Raw genomic sequence first — 14,098 nt, forward strand, 5'->3', positions numbered from 1 at the left:
AGCTCGAGACTATCGAGTTCACACTCTTGACCCGGGTGCGATCACTTGGTCCGGCCTTGGATCGAACCGCCCGAGGTTTTAAATAGTTGTTCATTTTCGTGCGACAACAGTTCAATATAATTTAAACTACTCAGACATCAAGAGTTCATGATATATATAAAAATTTGATATTTAAGGAAACAAATATCATCAAATATAAATAAAATTGAAACGAATGGAGCCTTATAGGCAATCTAAGTCCACCATAATACATTTTAAATCAAATATTGTAATAATAAATAATTTCATTTAGCTCATTAAACATCGTTTATCCAAATATACGGTTGAGAGTAGCTGCCAAGCGGACTCCTCCTTGTGCCAACCTCAAATTGATTATGGGGAAACGGGAGAGGAAATAATCATCTGCAAAAATAAATAATTTATAAGATAAATACTATTTAACCGTTGACCGAAATATTTTGATCAAGGTTGATTGTGGTTATACCTTTTTACAAACAAAAAAAAAACATAAAATTCGAACAATTCTTTTTGTTCAGGGAAAAGGATGCTATATACATTTTTCCTAAAATTTCTCTTGTATAAATTTCTATTATATATATATATATATATATATATATATATATATATATATATATATATTTCTCTCCTATTTTAAAAATAGATTTCTTCTAGAACAAAAAAAAAACAACAATTTTATCCTTTTTTATTTGCTTCATATAGTCATTTGTCTAACAGTTATCCAGAAGTCCGACAATAGAATTGGGATGATATGACAGACACAAACCATCTATCAATTACAACATTTATTCGCTCTTATGTAGACAAAATGCAGTTCAACATCATCCATTAATTTGACAAATAATCACTTTAGCGTGACTAAATTTTAGCTTAGAAACTTATGCCTCGTTACTTTTCTACAGCTTTACTAAAAGTGAGTAAAGAATGATAATCAATCTAATTCAATAAGACAAGCTTGAAAGAAAGGGATAATTTTAAAACTAAGAGCAAGGACCATTAAAATGGGTTTTTTCTTAAACCAAAATTCATTACTTATTTTTAAGGGGTAATTAGACCAGTAATTCGATAGTTCACTCTCTTTTTAAAAAAGAGCTCAAGTTTCATTTTATTAAGAAAATAGCCCACAAAATCAAAGTTAATTAAATTAATTTCAGTCTGATGGACTATTTCTCTAATATAATGAAACTTGGGCTAGACCCTTAAAAATAAGTAGATGATTGGCTAGTGAGGCAATTAGACCAGTAGCTCTATAACCCACCTTGTTTTTTTTTTTTTTTTTTAAAACCAAAGTTTCATTTTATTAACAAAATAGCTCAATAGGTCGAAGTAAATTAATTAACTAGTTAAGTTAATTTAATTTACTTAGAAATATAGTTCACAAAGCCGAAGTAAATTAAGTTAACATAAATAATTAATTAATTTATTTGGGCTTGATGAGCTATTTTTTTAATAAAATGAAATTTTTGCTAGAAACTTGAATGAATATAAAAATTAGTTAGTTGCAATAAATTCTTCTTAATTTTAAAACTATGATCAAGTTTGTTAATAAACACAATTGTTTATTAACATGTTTGTCAATAAACAATATTATTTATTGACAAATTATCTATAAATAGTCTCAATTTTAAAATTAAAAGAAATTAAAGAGTTTTGGTATATTAATTCTACTAAATTATCATAATTTTTAATATAATCCCTTGAAAGATATTGAAGCTTTAACCTAAAAAAAAATAATAAAAAAAATAAAAAAATTGAAGCTTCAAAGTAAATTACCTTCTAACACGGAATCCTCAGTCACACCTTTATAAGCCCAATCACATGCTGCTTTGATTCCTTCAGTTGCATAGCTACAATATTATACCCCATTCATCAGCTAATTATAACTGGCTGTTATAATAAATCCATTAAAAAATAGTTGTTTATCAAACCATAAATAATTATTTTCCTTCTAAGTTAAATTGTAAACACTAAATAAAATTAAATAGAGTCCAAAATAGTAAACAATTGTTTTTTTTTAACACTAAAAAAGTGACAGTTTATAAGAAAGCTATTTTTGTAATAAAAACATAAAACATGTTATATTTGTAATTAAGTACAAAAAACAGCCTATAAGCAATTTCCACTTATAACTATGCCCAATAAACTAAAAGGCCTAATATATATATATATATATATATATATATATATATATATATTCGTAAAATACTTGCACAAATTCTATATTCAATAGGAATTGTCTTTATATGCTTTACAACGAGATCTTAAAAGAAGATAAAGAGATTGCGAGGAATCCAGTTTATGAAGGTAGAGTAGAAATTAGTATTAAAAATATAAGATATTTTATGATTATGATAAATTATGATAAAGTCGTCATAATAAATAAACAAGTTCAATAAAATAAAAAAGATTTATTTTTCAAATTTTTTAACAAAATATCAATGTGCATTTGGAGTCGGATTGAAGTTTTTTTTTTTTTTTTTATATTCAATTGAAGAGCAAGCTTATTTATTTTGAATATTAAAATCTGTAGTTCTAGAACAGCTAGAAATTTACTCATTTCTTTCGTGTGCGCGCGCACACACATATCAAAGGAATTTAACATAAAAAAAATATTTTTCAATTTTATTATACTAAAATGTAGCTTTTTTCTCAAAACTAAGTTGTTTCGTGATGATTTATACGAGTTTTTATTAACTATTATTAGTAGTGAATTATTATGCTATAACACATTATATATATATATGTGTGTATATATATATATATATATATATATATATATATATATATATGTGTGTGTGTGTGTGTGTGTGTGTGTTTTCTCAAAGGAATTTAACATAAAAAATATTTTTCAATTTTATTATACTAAAATGTAGCTTTTTTCTCAAAACTAAGTTGTTTCGTGATGATTTATACGAGTTTTTATTAACTATTATTAGTAGTGAATTATTATGCTATAACACATTTCACCAGCCATGTCATAAATTTTGTTACGTTAAATAATATCAGCAGCAATACATTAGCTACCATACAAAAAAAAAAAAAAAAAAAAAAAAAAAAAAAAAAAAACAACAACAACAACAACAACATCATCATCGCTTCGGCTAGTCACGGGATGTTAGATTAAAATTTTAATAGAAAGAATTTTCATAAATTGGTCAATAAGTTGAGCCATTATTAATTTTTTTAATGGACAACTTGTCATTTTACTATTTAAAACTCGCAGAGTCTCGATTAGAGCTAGCGTATATGATCACAAAGATTACAACGTTAATAATAATTTTAAAACGGTTAATCTTTAAATAGTAGATTTCAGACATGTTCTAAAAATTTGAAACATATTTTCATAATTTTAGAACACTTGAAACTTACATGTCTGGGCATACTGTCTTATTCACGCTGCAAGTCTCCCATTCTTTGACTAAATCTGCCCATTCAGTCTTGCAATAAGAAATATATATATCAATACACATATAATGATAATTAATTAAGAAATAATAAAGAATAATTGGAATATAGAAGAAAAAAAAAACTCAAATTGATTTGACATTAAATCTCGCATTGTTAAGACTTCCAATAATTAACAAGAGTGCTATAATTTTAATACACCAATTTTCAATGAGCCTGATTATTATGAATCAAGAACAATACGTACTGTAATATTGCTTTGAATCCCCTTGACCATCTGATCCACGTTAGAGTCGTAGTATTTTTGTTCTGCTGTCTCAATTATGTTGGAATCCCAAACCTAATTACATTTCATCATGATAATTTTAGTCATACAAACAAACTTTCAATTAATTAAACCAATTGTATTTTGGCTCACATGATGGAGATTTTGTTTTCTTGTGAACCAATGGACGTTGATTGTATTTCCTCCTCTATCTGTTGTATGACCCACATGAAGAGGCTGCATAAAAAAAAGTAATGTATGCCTTAAATTAAGTAATTAATAATGTCATGTATGATATTTAGGGTTACATGACAAAATCAACTAATAGAATTCAGTGAGATTATCATATAAATTACCTGATGAATGTCTCCAATAAAATGAGAAAGGAATAAAAGAGCTTCAGTGAGATTATCTATATATACACATATAAAATATATAATTAATAAGTGGTGGAATATTAGTGATAAATAAGGTATTAGGAATAAAATTATTGAATTAAAGTACATTGCGATTGGCGCGACGAGGAAGGTTTGTATGTGAGAAGCTGAGTGGTGTAATTGTTAATAGCTCCGGCTACACATCTTTCCTCCAAACCATTTGCGTCCTTGCAATCCCCTAAAAAAAAGTAAAATATGTCACGAGTTTTTTTTTATTTACAGGGACGTTGGTTTTTCGATAATTGGCGGATGGTTTCAGTTACACGAAAAAAGTATGAATGTTGATATTATATGAAGATATATCATTATTCTAAAATAATTATGGTATGTTGGAAGAATTTCCGATGATATTCTCCGGAATGTTATTTGTTGGATATTTTTAGGCGATTTACGAAAAATATACTTATCGACCTTTGATGATTTTATAATGACATATGGACCTCTGGGTGATTATGATTATTTTAATCTTACTTAATATTTCATCATTCAATTGTCTAGTAAAATTTCAATCGATCTCAAAAAATAGTTTAAGTTTTTTTTGGAAAAATAAAGGATATTGGACATCGTTCAAAGCTTTATCGTAAATCTCTTTTTGCAAGGAATTTCAAAAGTTTTATCAACTATTAATGGTAAATAATTACTCATAAACTGCAAATACAATTAAAAGTATAAAAATCTCAGATATTAATTTATTTATTTTTATAAGCGTAGTGTCAGAGTTAGACCCGACTAATAATATCAATGAGGCCAATTGTTTTGTCCCAGGAATCGCCCTACTATCACTCTCGAGGGGTTTAATCTCAGACATTAGACACACTAAACATAAACATATATATTATGTAGTTTTCTAATGTTCACAACTCTAATATATGTTTTTTCGGAAGAATATCCAAAAGTAGGAAGTGATTTTTTTTTTTTGTGTGTGTAAATAACATGGTGATATGCTATAAAAAGGAGCAACAAATCTAGTTGTTAATAATTGATAGAAAAATGCGTTAAAAAATGGTGAATAAGGACTTACTATCAAATTTGAAGGTGCAAAGGGAATCTGGAGTGTCAATATAGTGAAGAGCAGAGGACCATTTATACCGAAACTTCATGTGATCCGCCCAAAGGCATAAATTCCCTAACTCTTTCTCCTCCGAGTTCGAAAGAAGATCCTCCACCGCCTTCACTGCCTCGTCGCTCAACCGAGCCTGTCCAATAATCGCAAACCAAATTATATTAAAATTATATATCAAGAAAATAAAAATCAATTTGATCAATTATATATATATATATATAAAAATATATATTGGCGTATTTTCTTTGAAGAATTTCATAATACCCTAACTTACAATTTGATCTAGCTTTGTCGCTTAACCATAATTTTATTTTATTTTTCATGTTAGAAAATCAATTTGGTCATTTTTTTTAATATATCTTAATGCTTATTTACTTTGAAGAATTGTATAACACCCTAACTTATAATTTTGTCTAGTTTTGTTGCTTACCCTAAAAAATAATTTTATTTTTGTTTTTAGTTTATATTATATGAACAATATGAACAACTCTTAAGAGTCTAGAAGTGAGAAAAAATTATGTGGCTCATGGTTCAGCCAAGAGTTTTTTTTATTATATATATATATATATATATATATATATATATATATATATATATATATATATATATATATCATATGAGAAACAAAAACTGAAATTACCTGGGCAATCCGACAAACTGTATAATGTCCATCAATTCCCCAACCTTGAATAACTGGAAATAGAAGTGAAAAGAGAAGCGAGAAAGTGAGAATAGAGACCCTCCAATACTCCATGATAACCAAATAATAATTATATATTTTTTCTTTCTTTCTGATATCAATATATATACACTTATATTCTAACCACTATGCGGTGTATATAGTATAATCATATCTCTTGATTTATGCATTGTGTGTATTAATGATGATCTTAGGATAGAATATGAAACAATAAGGGTTTTTAATACTATGATATTCTCCATTATTCGTTATCTTTTAATTATTTATTTCATGGATTATGTCTGGATGATGCTACTAAGGCTGGTGTGAAATGCATGAATCGGTATCCAAAATGACTTTTTACAATCATATGGTTAATTGGTCATGGATATTGCATTTCTCCTAACAAATTACATTCCTTAAACCGTTATATGCTTTCCAGGCTGTACTTTAAAAAAAAAATACTTGTTTGATTCTTATCTCTGACGTCATAATTTGTACACATGAACTTCGTGTAGATAAGCATCTTGGGAAAGTTGCAACTGAGGAAAAAAAAAGGAGATAAGGAAAAAAATAACATTTAATAAAGAAAGTTTCTTCTCTTTGTAATACTTTTTGAAGTATGGCGAATATAAAGTTTTATTTTTTAAATTATTATGCAAACATTATGTTAGAAAAAACATACCACGGCAATAATATACAAAAACAACATCGTATTCTGGAAATTTACGTAGATATTACAATTTCAACACGACTTTACTAAAGAGAAATAATATCTTTTAGACCTCAAAATTATCAAAATATCTTAATTAGACACACTAATTCAATAATATCCGAAATTTGATTTTTAGACACTTTTCGGACAAATATGCCCCTGAAAGTCCATATAACCCCTATCTCAAAAATTCATTCTTATCTCTTCTCATTCTCTTCTCAACCCTCTCATTCTCTCTCATTTTCTCATCATTTCGAGTATCTAATTGGTTGAATTCGGTCAAAAATGGGTAAGTTTACTTCTTTATTCATCTTTTATAGCTTTAGTGATATAGTTTTAGGGGAAGAAAAAAAGTAGGTAGATTTAATGTAATTTAATGTATTTTTGTGGTATTTCTTAAAATTTTAGTGATGTTCAACGGGACTTGGGAGAGAAACAAACACTTATGGGTGTTCAATAATGCGAGAACATTTCCGATCGAAATTTCAAAAGAGATGACCTACATGGAGTTAGTCAACAAGGTGTACAAGAGAATCGATATAGACAGATTCAAGTATGACGTAAAATTTGAAGTTCCATATGCAGTGGGTACGATTCCGATTAAGCTTGCTTTTGTTGAAGGACGATCTTGACGTTATGTATTATACGAAATACAAAAGTCGTAGAAGTTTTTCACTTTGTGTAAGCTTGGTATCGAAATAAATCATAACGTTAAGTGCAAATCGAGGAGTTGATAAAGGGAAAAATGTGATGAATGAAGTTGTCTTGCGTTGAACTCAACAAGAGACGAAATAATCTGATTATCAACGATCAACGCAATGTTCCTATCATCAACAACCGACCAGATGTTCTTGTGTTCAATAATTGAGCAGATGTTCCTATCATCCATCAACACAATGGTATCAAAGATGATGAGTTGTATAAGGGTGATGAAGTACACAGGCATGACAGAGATGATTACCACAACAACGATCGAGATGATGAACTAAACAGTGACGGAGGTGATGAAGACAACGGTAACGGAGATGATGGACACAACAGTGATAAAGGTGAAGAATTTGAAGAATTCGCGAACCTCAAGAATATGAAGATTTTGTTCAACATTTTACAGTACCATCGAGACACTGTGAATAGTCACATGAGCCTCGTAAAGTAGTATCACCAACGGATTATGTGCCTTACTCATGGAAAGCCCCCGATTTCACAGCCGATGATGTTGTCAAGGAAGAACGTAGTGAAGTTCCAAGTCTGTATCCAACTTCTTCCACAGGTAATATAAATGAGACGTACTTAAATTCTTAAATGAAAAATATTACGTTATATGTATTATAACCGTTCAATATAATCGGTAGCACATAAGATATATATCTTGGGAAGGAGTTTAAGTCCAAGAAACAAATGAAGCAAGAGATTCACATTTTTGCTCTAAAAAATAATTTCGAATTTAGAGTAAAATCTTCTTCGAAAATGAGATGGTATATCATATGCAAAACTAATATGTGCACTTGGAAGTTGAGGAGTGTTGTGCAGTGGTCTGATATATGGCAGATTACGTCTTACGAGAGTAGACATTCTTGCTCGCGTGTGGTTCGAACAAAAGACCATAGAGGAGTTGACCTTGGGTTATTGGGCACGTCTTTAAAGATAAGTATACTATTAGCTCTATGGATGAGTATTCGGCGCATAACGTAAGAAAAGAAGTCAAGACAATATGGGGTGTTAGCATCTCGTACTTGAAAGCTTGGAGAACCAGGGAGAAAGCAATTTCGTACGTAAGGGGTACGCCAGAAGAATCTTACCAGAAGTTACCATCTTGGCTATACATATTGGTGTTGGTGAAAAACAGGTTGGTATCAGACACGAACAATCGCTCTGATACCACTTGTTGGTGATTATGCACCCAAAATTAATAACCGTACGGAAAAAATAATTAAGTACGCTATCATAAGCTAATCAAATTAATGGTTATTAAAACAAGATCTAGTTTTGTTTAATTAATTTAACCATGAGAGCATATTTGTCAAGCAACCAAATTAAATAGACGAGTTATAGAAAATTACGGGTTTCTTCTTAAGCTTTATGAATCGGGATCTCCTCGAGCTCTTTGTCTTCTTCTCCTCTCGTCTTAGCCTCCTAGCGTCTTCTACGATCAGACCTTCGGGATGTCTCAGAAGCTCTCGGGATCTCTTTCTTTACGCCTCGATGACACCTTAATCCTCCGAAACGTAATCTCCGGACGAACAAGAATAAGGTGTGGACCACACTCTTAATCTCACTACGACTCTGATTTATAATTTCAAATTGTACCGTGTTTATGATAATGGAATCACAGAATTCCGATAGAGAGGGAGAGAGAGAGAATTTCGTCCACCTCTAGGAGTGATAGGCGAAATTTTTCTTTTGCAAATTGTGTGTATTTTGCTCTCTCTTTGACCCCTATGTATAGTGGTAGAAATGAGATATTCTAGGAAACTCCTATAGATTTTACTCTCCTTTATTCTTTCCTATTTTGTAGTTAAGTATGAGCCATTGGATCTTGACTACAAATCCTACTTTTTCTCTCATCCATCGGATCATAATCTAGGATATTTATTTCCTTATTTTTATCTTATATTTAAAGAATCTAGATATTCGAGAATAATGAGGACAATATCTTATTTCTTTATTTAATGTAGATAATAATTCTACCATTATTATTCTCCTAGATATTATGAAACTAATTATGAGAGAGAATAAAAGACAATATATTATTTCCTTATTTAATGGAGAGAGAATATTTCAACCATTATTATTCTCTCTTATTTCATTAGTTACCACAAATCTAGCACCTAATTAAAGAGCGAATATTGGATAATTAATACTCATAGTAGGCACCCAATGAAATCCGATGATATTCACCAGATTTTACCCAGAAATTTAAAAACCCTAAGTCCTATAAAACCTTCCACATCCGATTAAAATCATCACACACTAACAAATAATCACTCTAATCCACTATTCTGACTATCCAACAACATCAAAAACACTAAAATAAGATCAAAATCTAACCTTTTTCGTCATTTTGATATATGGAACTTTGAACCCAGATTTCGACCTTGAAGAAACTTTGAATGTCGGACTTAGAGATGGTATGGTAGCTCGTCGGACTTGCTCGAATTTGCTCGGATTTGAGAGTGAGAGAGAGAGAGAGAGAGAGAGAGAGAGAGAGAGAGAGAGAGAGAGATGAAGAGTTGAGTGAAATGAGAGAGGGAAAGAGTAGTTAGAGTATATTTGAAATTAGGGGTATTTTCATCCGAAAATTGGACAAAAGTCCAATTTCGGATATTATTGAATTAGTGGGTCTAATTAAGATATTTTGATAATTTTGGGGTTTACAAAATAAAATTTCTCTAACCAAAATCAAGTATAAAAAATATTTACACATTTGAAACAAAATGAGTTGTGAAAAAAAATGTACTATCCTTATGAAATCGGTTACGAAATATAAGATTTTGTGATTAAATTGATCACGAATTCTCTAAATTTTGTAACTGTAAGACGTGATACGAGTCGCGCCTCATTTGGGAACAGATGCGACTTTTAAGCTTCTAAGAGCTCATATTTTTCGTAGTGAAAAAACATGAAGATATTTTTTCGATTTTTTTTTGCGCATGGACCGTGACATTTTACTATTCCCTTTTCAACCAGGCCTCCTTTAATAGTGTTGACATTGCTCTTAAATAACATCACAATAGGGCAGCTTCCAAAATGGTTGAGGCTTATCACAATTTTAAAGCCTGTGTATCAAGTCGAGATGCGACTACGAGAGCAATTTGAGAATCCCAACCTCGCCTATCATTTCACAAAAATATATGCTGATGAATAATAGAAATGGTAAACAAATAAATAATAATAATAATAATAATAATAAACTAAATGAAACAGTAAGCAATAAAAATAACAGTACAATAAAACTGTGATCCATAAGGAAAATATTGTTAGTAAAAGATAAAGGATTAGGTTTGAGAATAGATACGGAGCTATTGTCCATCTATCATCATTTTTCTTTTTTCCCAATTGACTTGGGTTGGGCTGTTACGCATTTCTTTGACCAAGCCCAAATGGGCCGATCCACAACATTTTAACCCGTTTCTCCCACATTTTATGATGGGAAATGGCTTTAACTAATAGTAATTTTGATACTTTAAACAATAATAAGTCAAATTATATTTTTGGACACTTCTACTAATAATTATAGACCAATATATCTAGAATTATTATTATTTGTAGACTTATAAGTCTATAATTTATGATAACTGTATATTTTCATGTTTACAGTTACTAGCAGAAGTGTCCAAAATTATTGTTTGATTTATTTTGATCCAAAGTATCAAAGTTGCTACTACTTGTGATCATTTCTTTTTTATGACTCCATAATTCTTGTCTATTAAAACAAATAAAAAGAGATTATTAACAACAACAACAACAAAAATTAATAATAATAAGAATCTCTGAGCAAATATATATATATATATATATATATATATATATATATATATATATATATATATATCATTCAAGTATAGTTTTAAAGTTAACCTCATCAAAATATGTTTATATGTGATTTTTTGTAACAAAGTGTAAAGGATACAATAGAAAAGTCTTTCTAAGATTTAAGCATTTTATTTCTTAAAAAAGGAGATAATTTATATCCTAAATTTAAAAATAAAGGGAAAATAAGTGAAGGATAGAGAGAGAAAAGAGAGTAAGTGAGTGAGATTGAGAGTGGGAGTGAAAGTGAAGGATCGATCAATTCTAATTTAAATTTTATATGTCTAAAAGTATTTAAATAAACAAAAAATTTGTTGAAACTAGTCAATTTTTTATATTCATTTAAGAATTTAGCTAAAATTTTATTTTGTTAAGAAAATAACTCATAAGGTCGAAATAAATAAAATTAACTAACCAGTTAATTTAATTTACTTCAACCTGATGGACTACCAAGCAAACTAATTAAATCAGTTAATTTAATTTACTTCGAACTGGTGAATTATTTTATAATATAATAAAATTTTGAGTATTTTTTTTTTATAAGGAGTGGATTATTGGGTTACTAACTTAATTATCCATAAATAAAAAAGCATATATATTTAAGTATTTTTTTTGGTTAATTTTTTTTACATATATTCACTAAATTACAATGCACATACTTTATTCACGATCTCGTGTACTTTATGAAATTTCCTTTATGCTATCGTCCAGCTAGGTCGAAGAAGAAAAAGTACATTCTAGAGCATATGTCTTATCTATCAAATAAAAAAAAAATAAGGACAATAGTATGTTCAATTTGGGTGCTAAAAACTAACAAGGTATTGAGCTCATCTCCACGTATTTGGATGTGTACGTACTAAGAATCTAAGACTAGTCAAGCTTAGTACATGTGCTACCCATCAAAAAGAGTCGTCCTCGAGAGCAATATGGAATCTTTCCCTTTTCAAGGAGGGAAGTTTTTTTTTTCTTCTTTCTTTTTTTTTTTTTTTTTTTTTTTTTTGACAAACATTTCTTCTTTCTTCTTCATTTCGATATTTTCTTATTGAATTATTTTAGTTATTTTAAGTTGAATCCGTTGTTAAACTAAGATTTATAAAAATTGCTTTTATAATTATTTGAGGATAACCATGTGTTCGTGTGTGTGTGTATATATATATATATATATATATATATATATATATATATATATATATATATATATAACAAAACCCACTTTTTACTACAGTAACTCTCATTTTTTTAAAATTTCCAAAAATACGTATTGAAGTTTTAAAATTACATAAGTAATCGCATAATAAAATTTCAAAAACAATTTTAGAAAACGAAAATTCCATAAACAACTCTAAAAAGCAAAAATTCTATAAACAACTCTAAAAATAAAAATTCCCTAAACTAACTTTAAAACGATAAAAATTATTAGTCGATTAATAGTTTTATAATTCAAAGTTTTGGTTAATCATAATTTTTGCATTGCTAAAAAAAATTGGGCCATAACATCTTCATACTTACAAAAAGAAGAGACTTTTGAATTCAATTTGTGGGCCGCAAAGTTAAAGCTTCCGATAGTCGATCCAAAATCAACAAACTCAAAGTTGTCTCACAATTTTGAAATAGAGTAATGAAACGGTAATAAACTTCAAGCGGGTGACGGAGAATTATTCTACAGACAAATATGTGAAATACTGTATTCATTGTTTTTTTTATATCTCTAAGTGATGTTAAGACAAGTTAAACAACACTAGACGATTTACCAGATTAATAAGATAACAAAAATTGTAAATCAAGAGACAAAGAATTCGTAACCCAGTTTTGCCACTCGTGCCTACTTCTGGAGAGATGATATTCCCGGTGGAAAGAGAACTTCATTAACTGGTAGAATAACTACAATGACGGACAACCCTGAATGACACCTTTCAAGTTTCCTAGACTTCTATACTACCCTTGTGAATTCTAACCCAGGCTCCCATTGTGTTTGAGCTCCCCTCACTTTCCACTCAACTCACTTACCAAGTGATTGATCAATGCTTATAATAGTGCATGATATACAACATCACAAAACAAAAACCTAACTCTGATTATTGCACGAACATCAGCAATGAGAAAAAGATCAAAGTAACATCACACAAAGGACAATGTGTTTTTTTTGCTCTAGCAACTCTCACAAAAACTCTAAGTGTGTAACCATACTAAAGAGGGTAAACATTCCTTTTATATGACACATACCCAATTAAGAGTCCTTTAATATGGTTTCCCGATGTAATCGTTGAAGCCTCATCGGTCGATCAGAAAACAGAAACAGATTAGACAAAAAGCTCTTTGAAGAAAATCCACGTCACTGATTTTGACGCGAGACTTCGACAACACACATATCACAACATAGATGTTTCAACGTCATAGAAAACATCAGATTCGCCAAATAACAAAAATAGTCAATCCATAGTAACAACAATATGAATCCCCTTACAATCTCCTTCCACTACAAACACTCATATAGTTCTTGAAGTAGGCAAGCAAAAGACTTAGATATACACCTATCATTTCGACCTCTATCGCAGAGCCAACAATAACTATGCATTTCCATCAAAGTTGTGCTTAATGAACACGGGTTTGATCTTTACCAAATGATAATACAATTGGGAAACAAATTTGAGTTCGGACTTTAATAAACTCTCTAGACTTTTTTTTTGCAACAGTTGTGGTGATACGCCTCTCCACGTAGCAAACTGGTCGGATTTGTTTTCATCCAGCACATGGGTAATAGGTTGTCGGGGATCGACCTTATTCTCACTCCTCCCATGTGTTCGCTCATCCTTAATGGCACAAGGGTAATGAGATCAGATCGATAGTGGAGACCACCTTATCAACTTTTTCATTCGTCACTTAGACACAGCACATTCGCTTTACTCCTTGGTCGCCTCTCAAAGTTCAAGTAAACTACAAGAGGTTAGTTCAATTATTGATTATTTCATTATATGTTATCATGCTC

General features: G+C 29.7%; 1 protein-coding gene across 1 annotated transcript; it reads right to left on the reverse strand.

Annotated features, from left to right (window-relative positions):
* Positions 1 to 246: 246 nt before the first annotated feature.
* On the reverse strand, positions 247 to 5,952 carry ENDO2 (endonuclease 2). The gene is made up of 9 exons (XM_089615410.1): positions 5,829 to 5,952; positions 5,147 to 5,321; positions 4,193 to 4,303; positions 4,045 to 4,100; positions 3,842 to 3,925; positions 3,671 to 3,763; positions 3,388 to 3,455; positions 1,792 to 1,865; positions 247 to 402 (listed from the first exon to the last, which is right to left on the reverse strand). The coding sequence occupies exons 1-9, from the start codon at positions 5,940 to 5,942 to the stop codon at positions 308 to 310; spliced, it is 870 nt and encodes a 289-aa protein (XP_089471536.1). The 5' UTR covers positions 5,943 to 5,952; the 3' UTR covers positions 247 to 307.
* Positions 5,953 to 14,098: the final 8,146 nt, after the last annotated feature.

Source organism: Urtica dioica, chromosome 5 (genome assembly GCF_054948205.1).
Source record: "Urtica dioica subsp. dioica isolate 48M chromosome 5, U.dioica_male_clone48M_v1_H2, whole genome shotgun sequence".
Classification (NCBI taxonomy): Eukaryota; Viridiplantae; Streptophyta; class Magnoliopsida; order Rosales; family Urticaceae; genus Urtica; species Urtica dioica.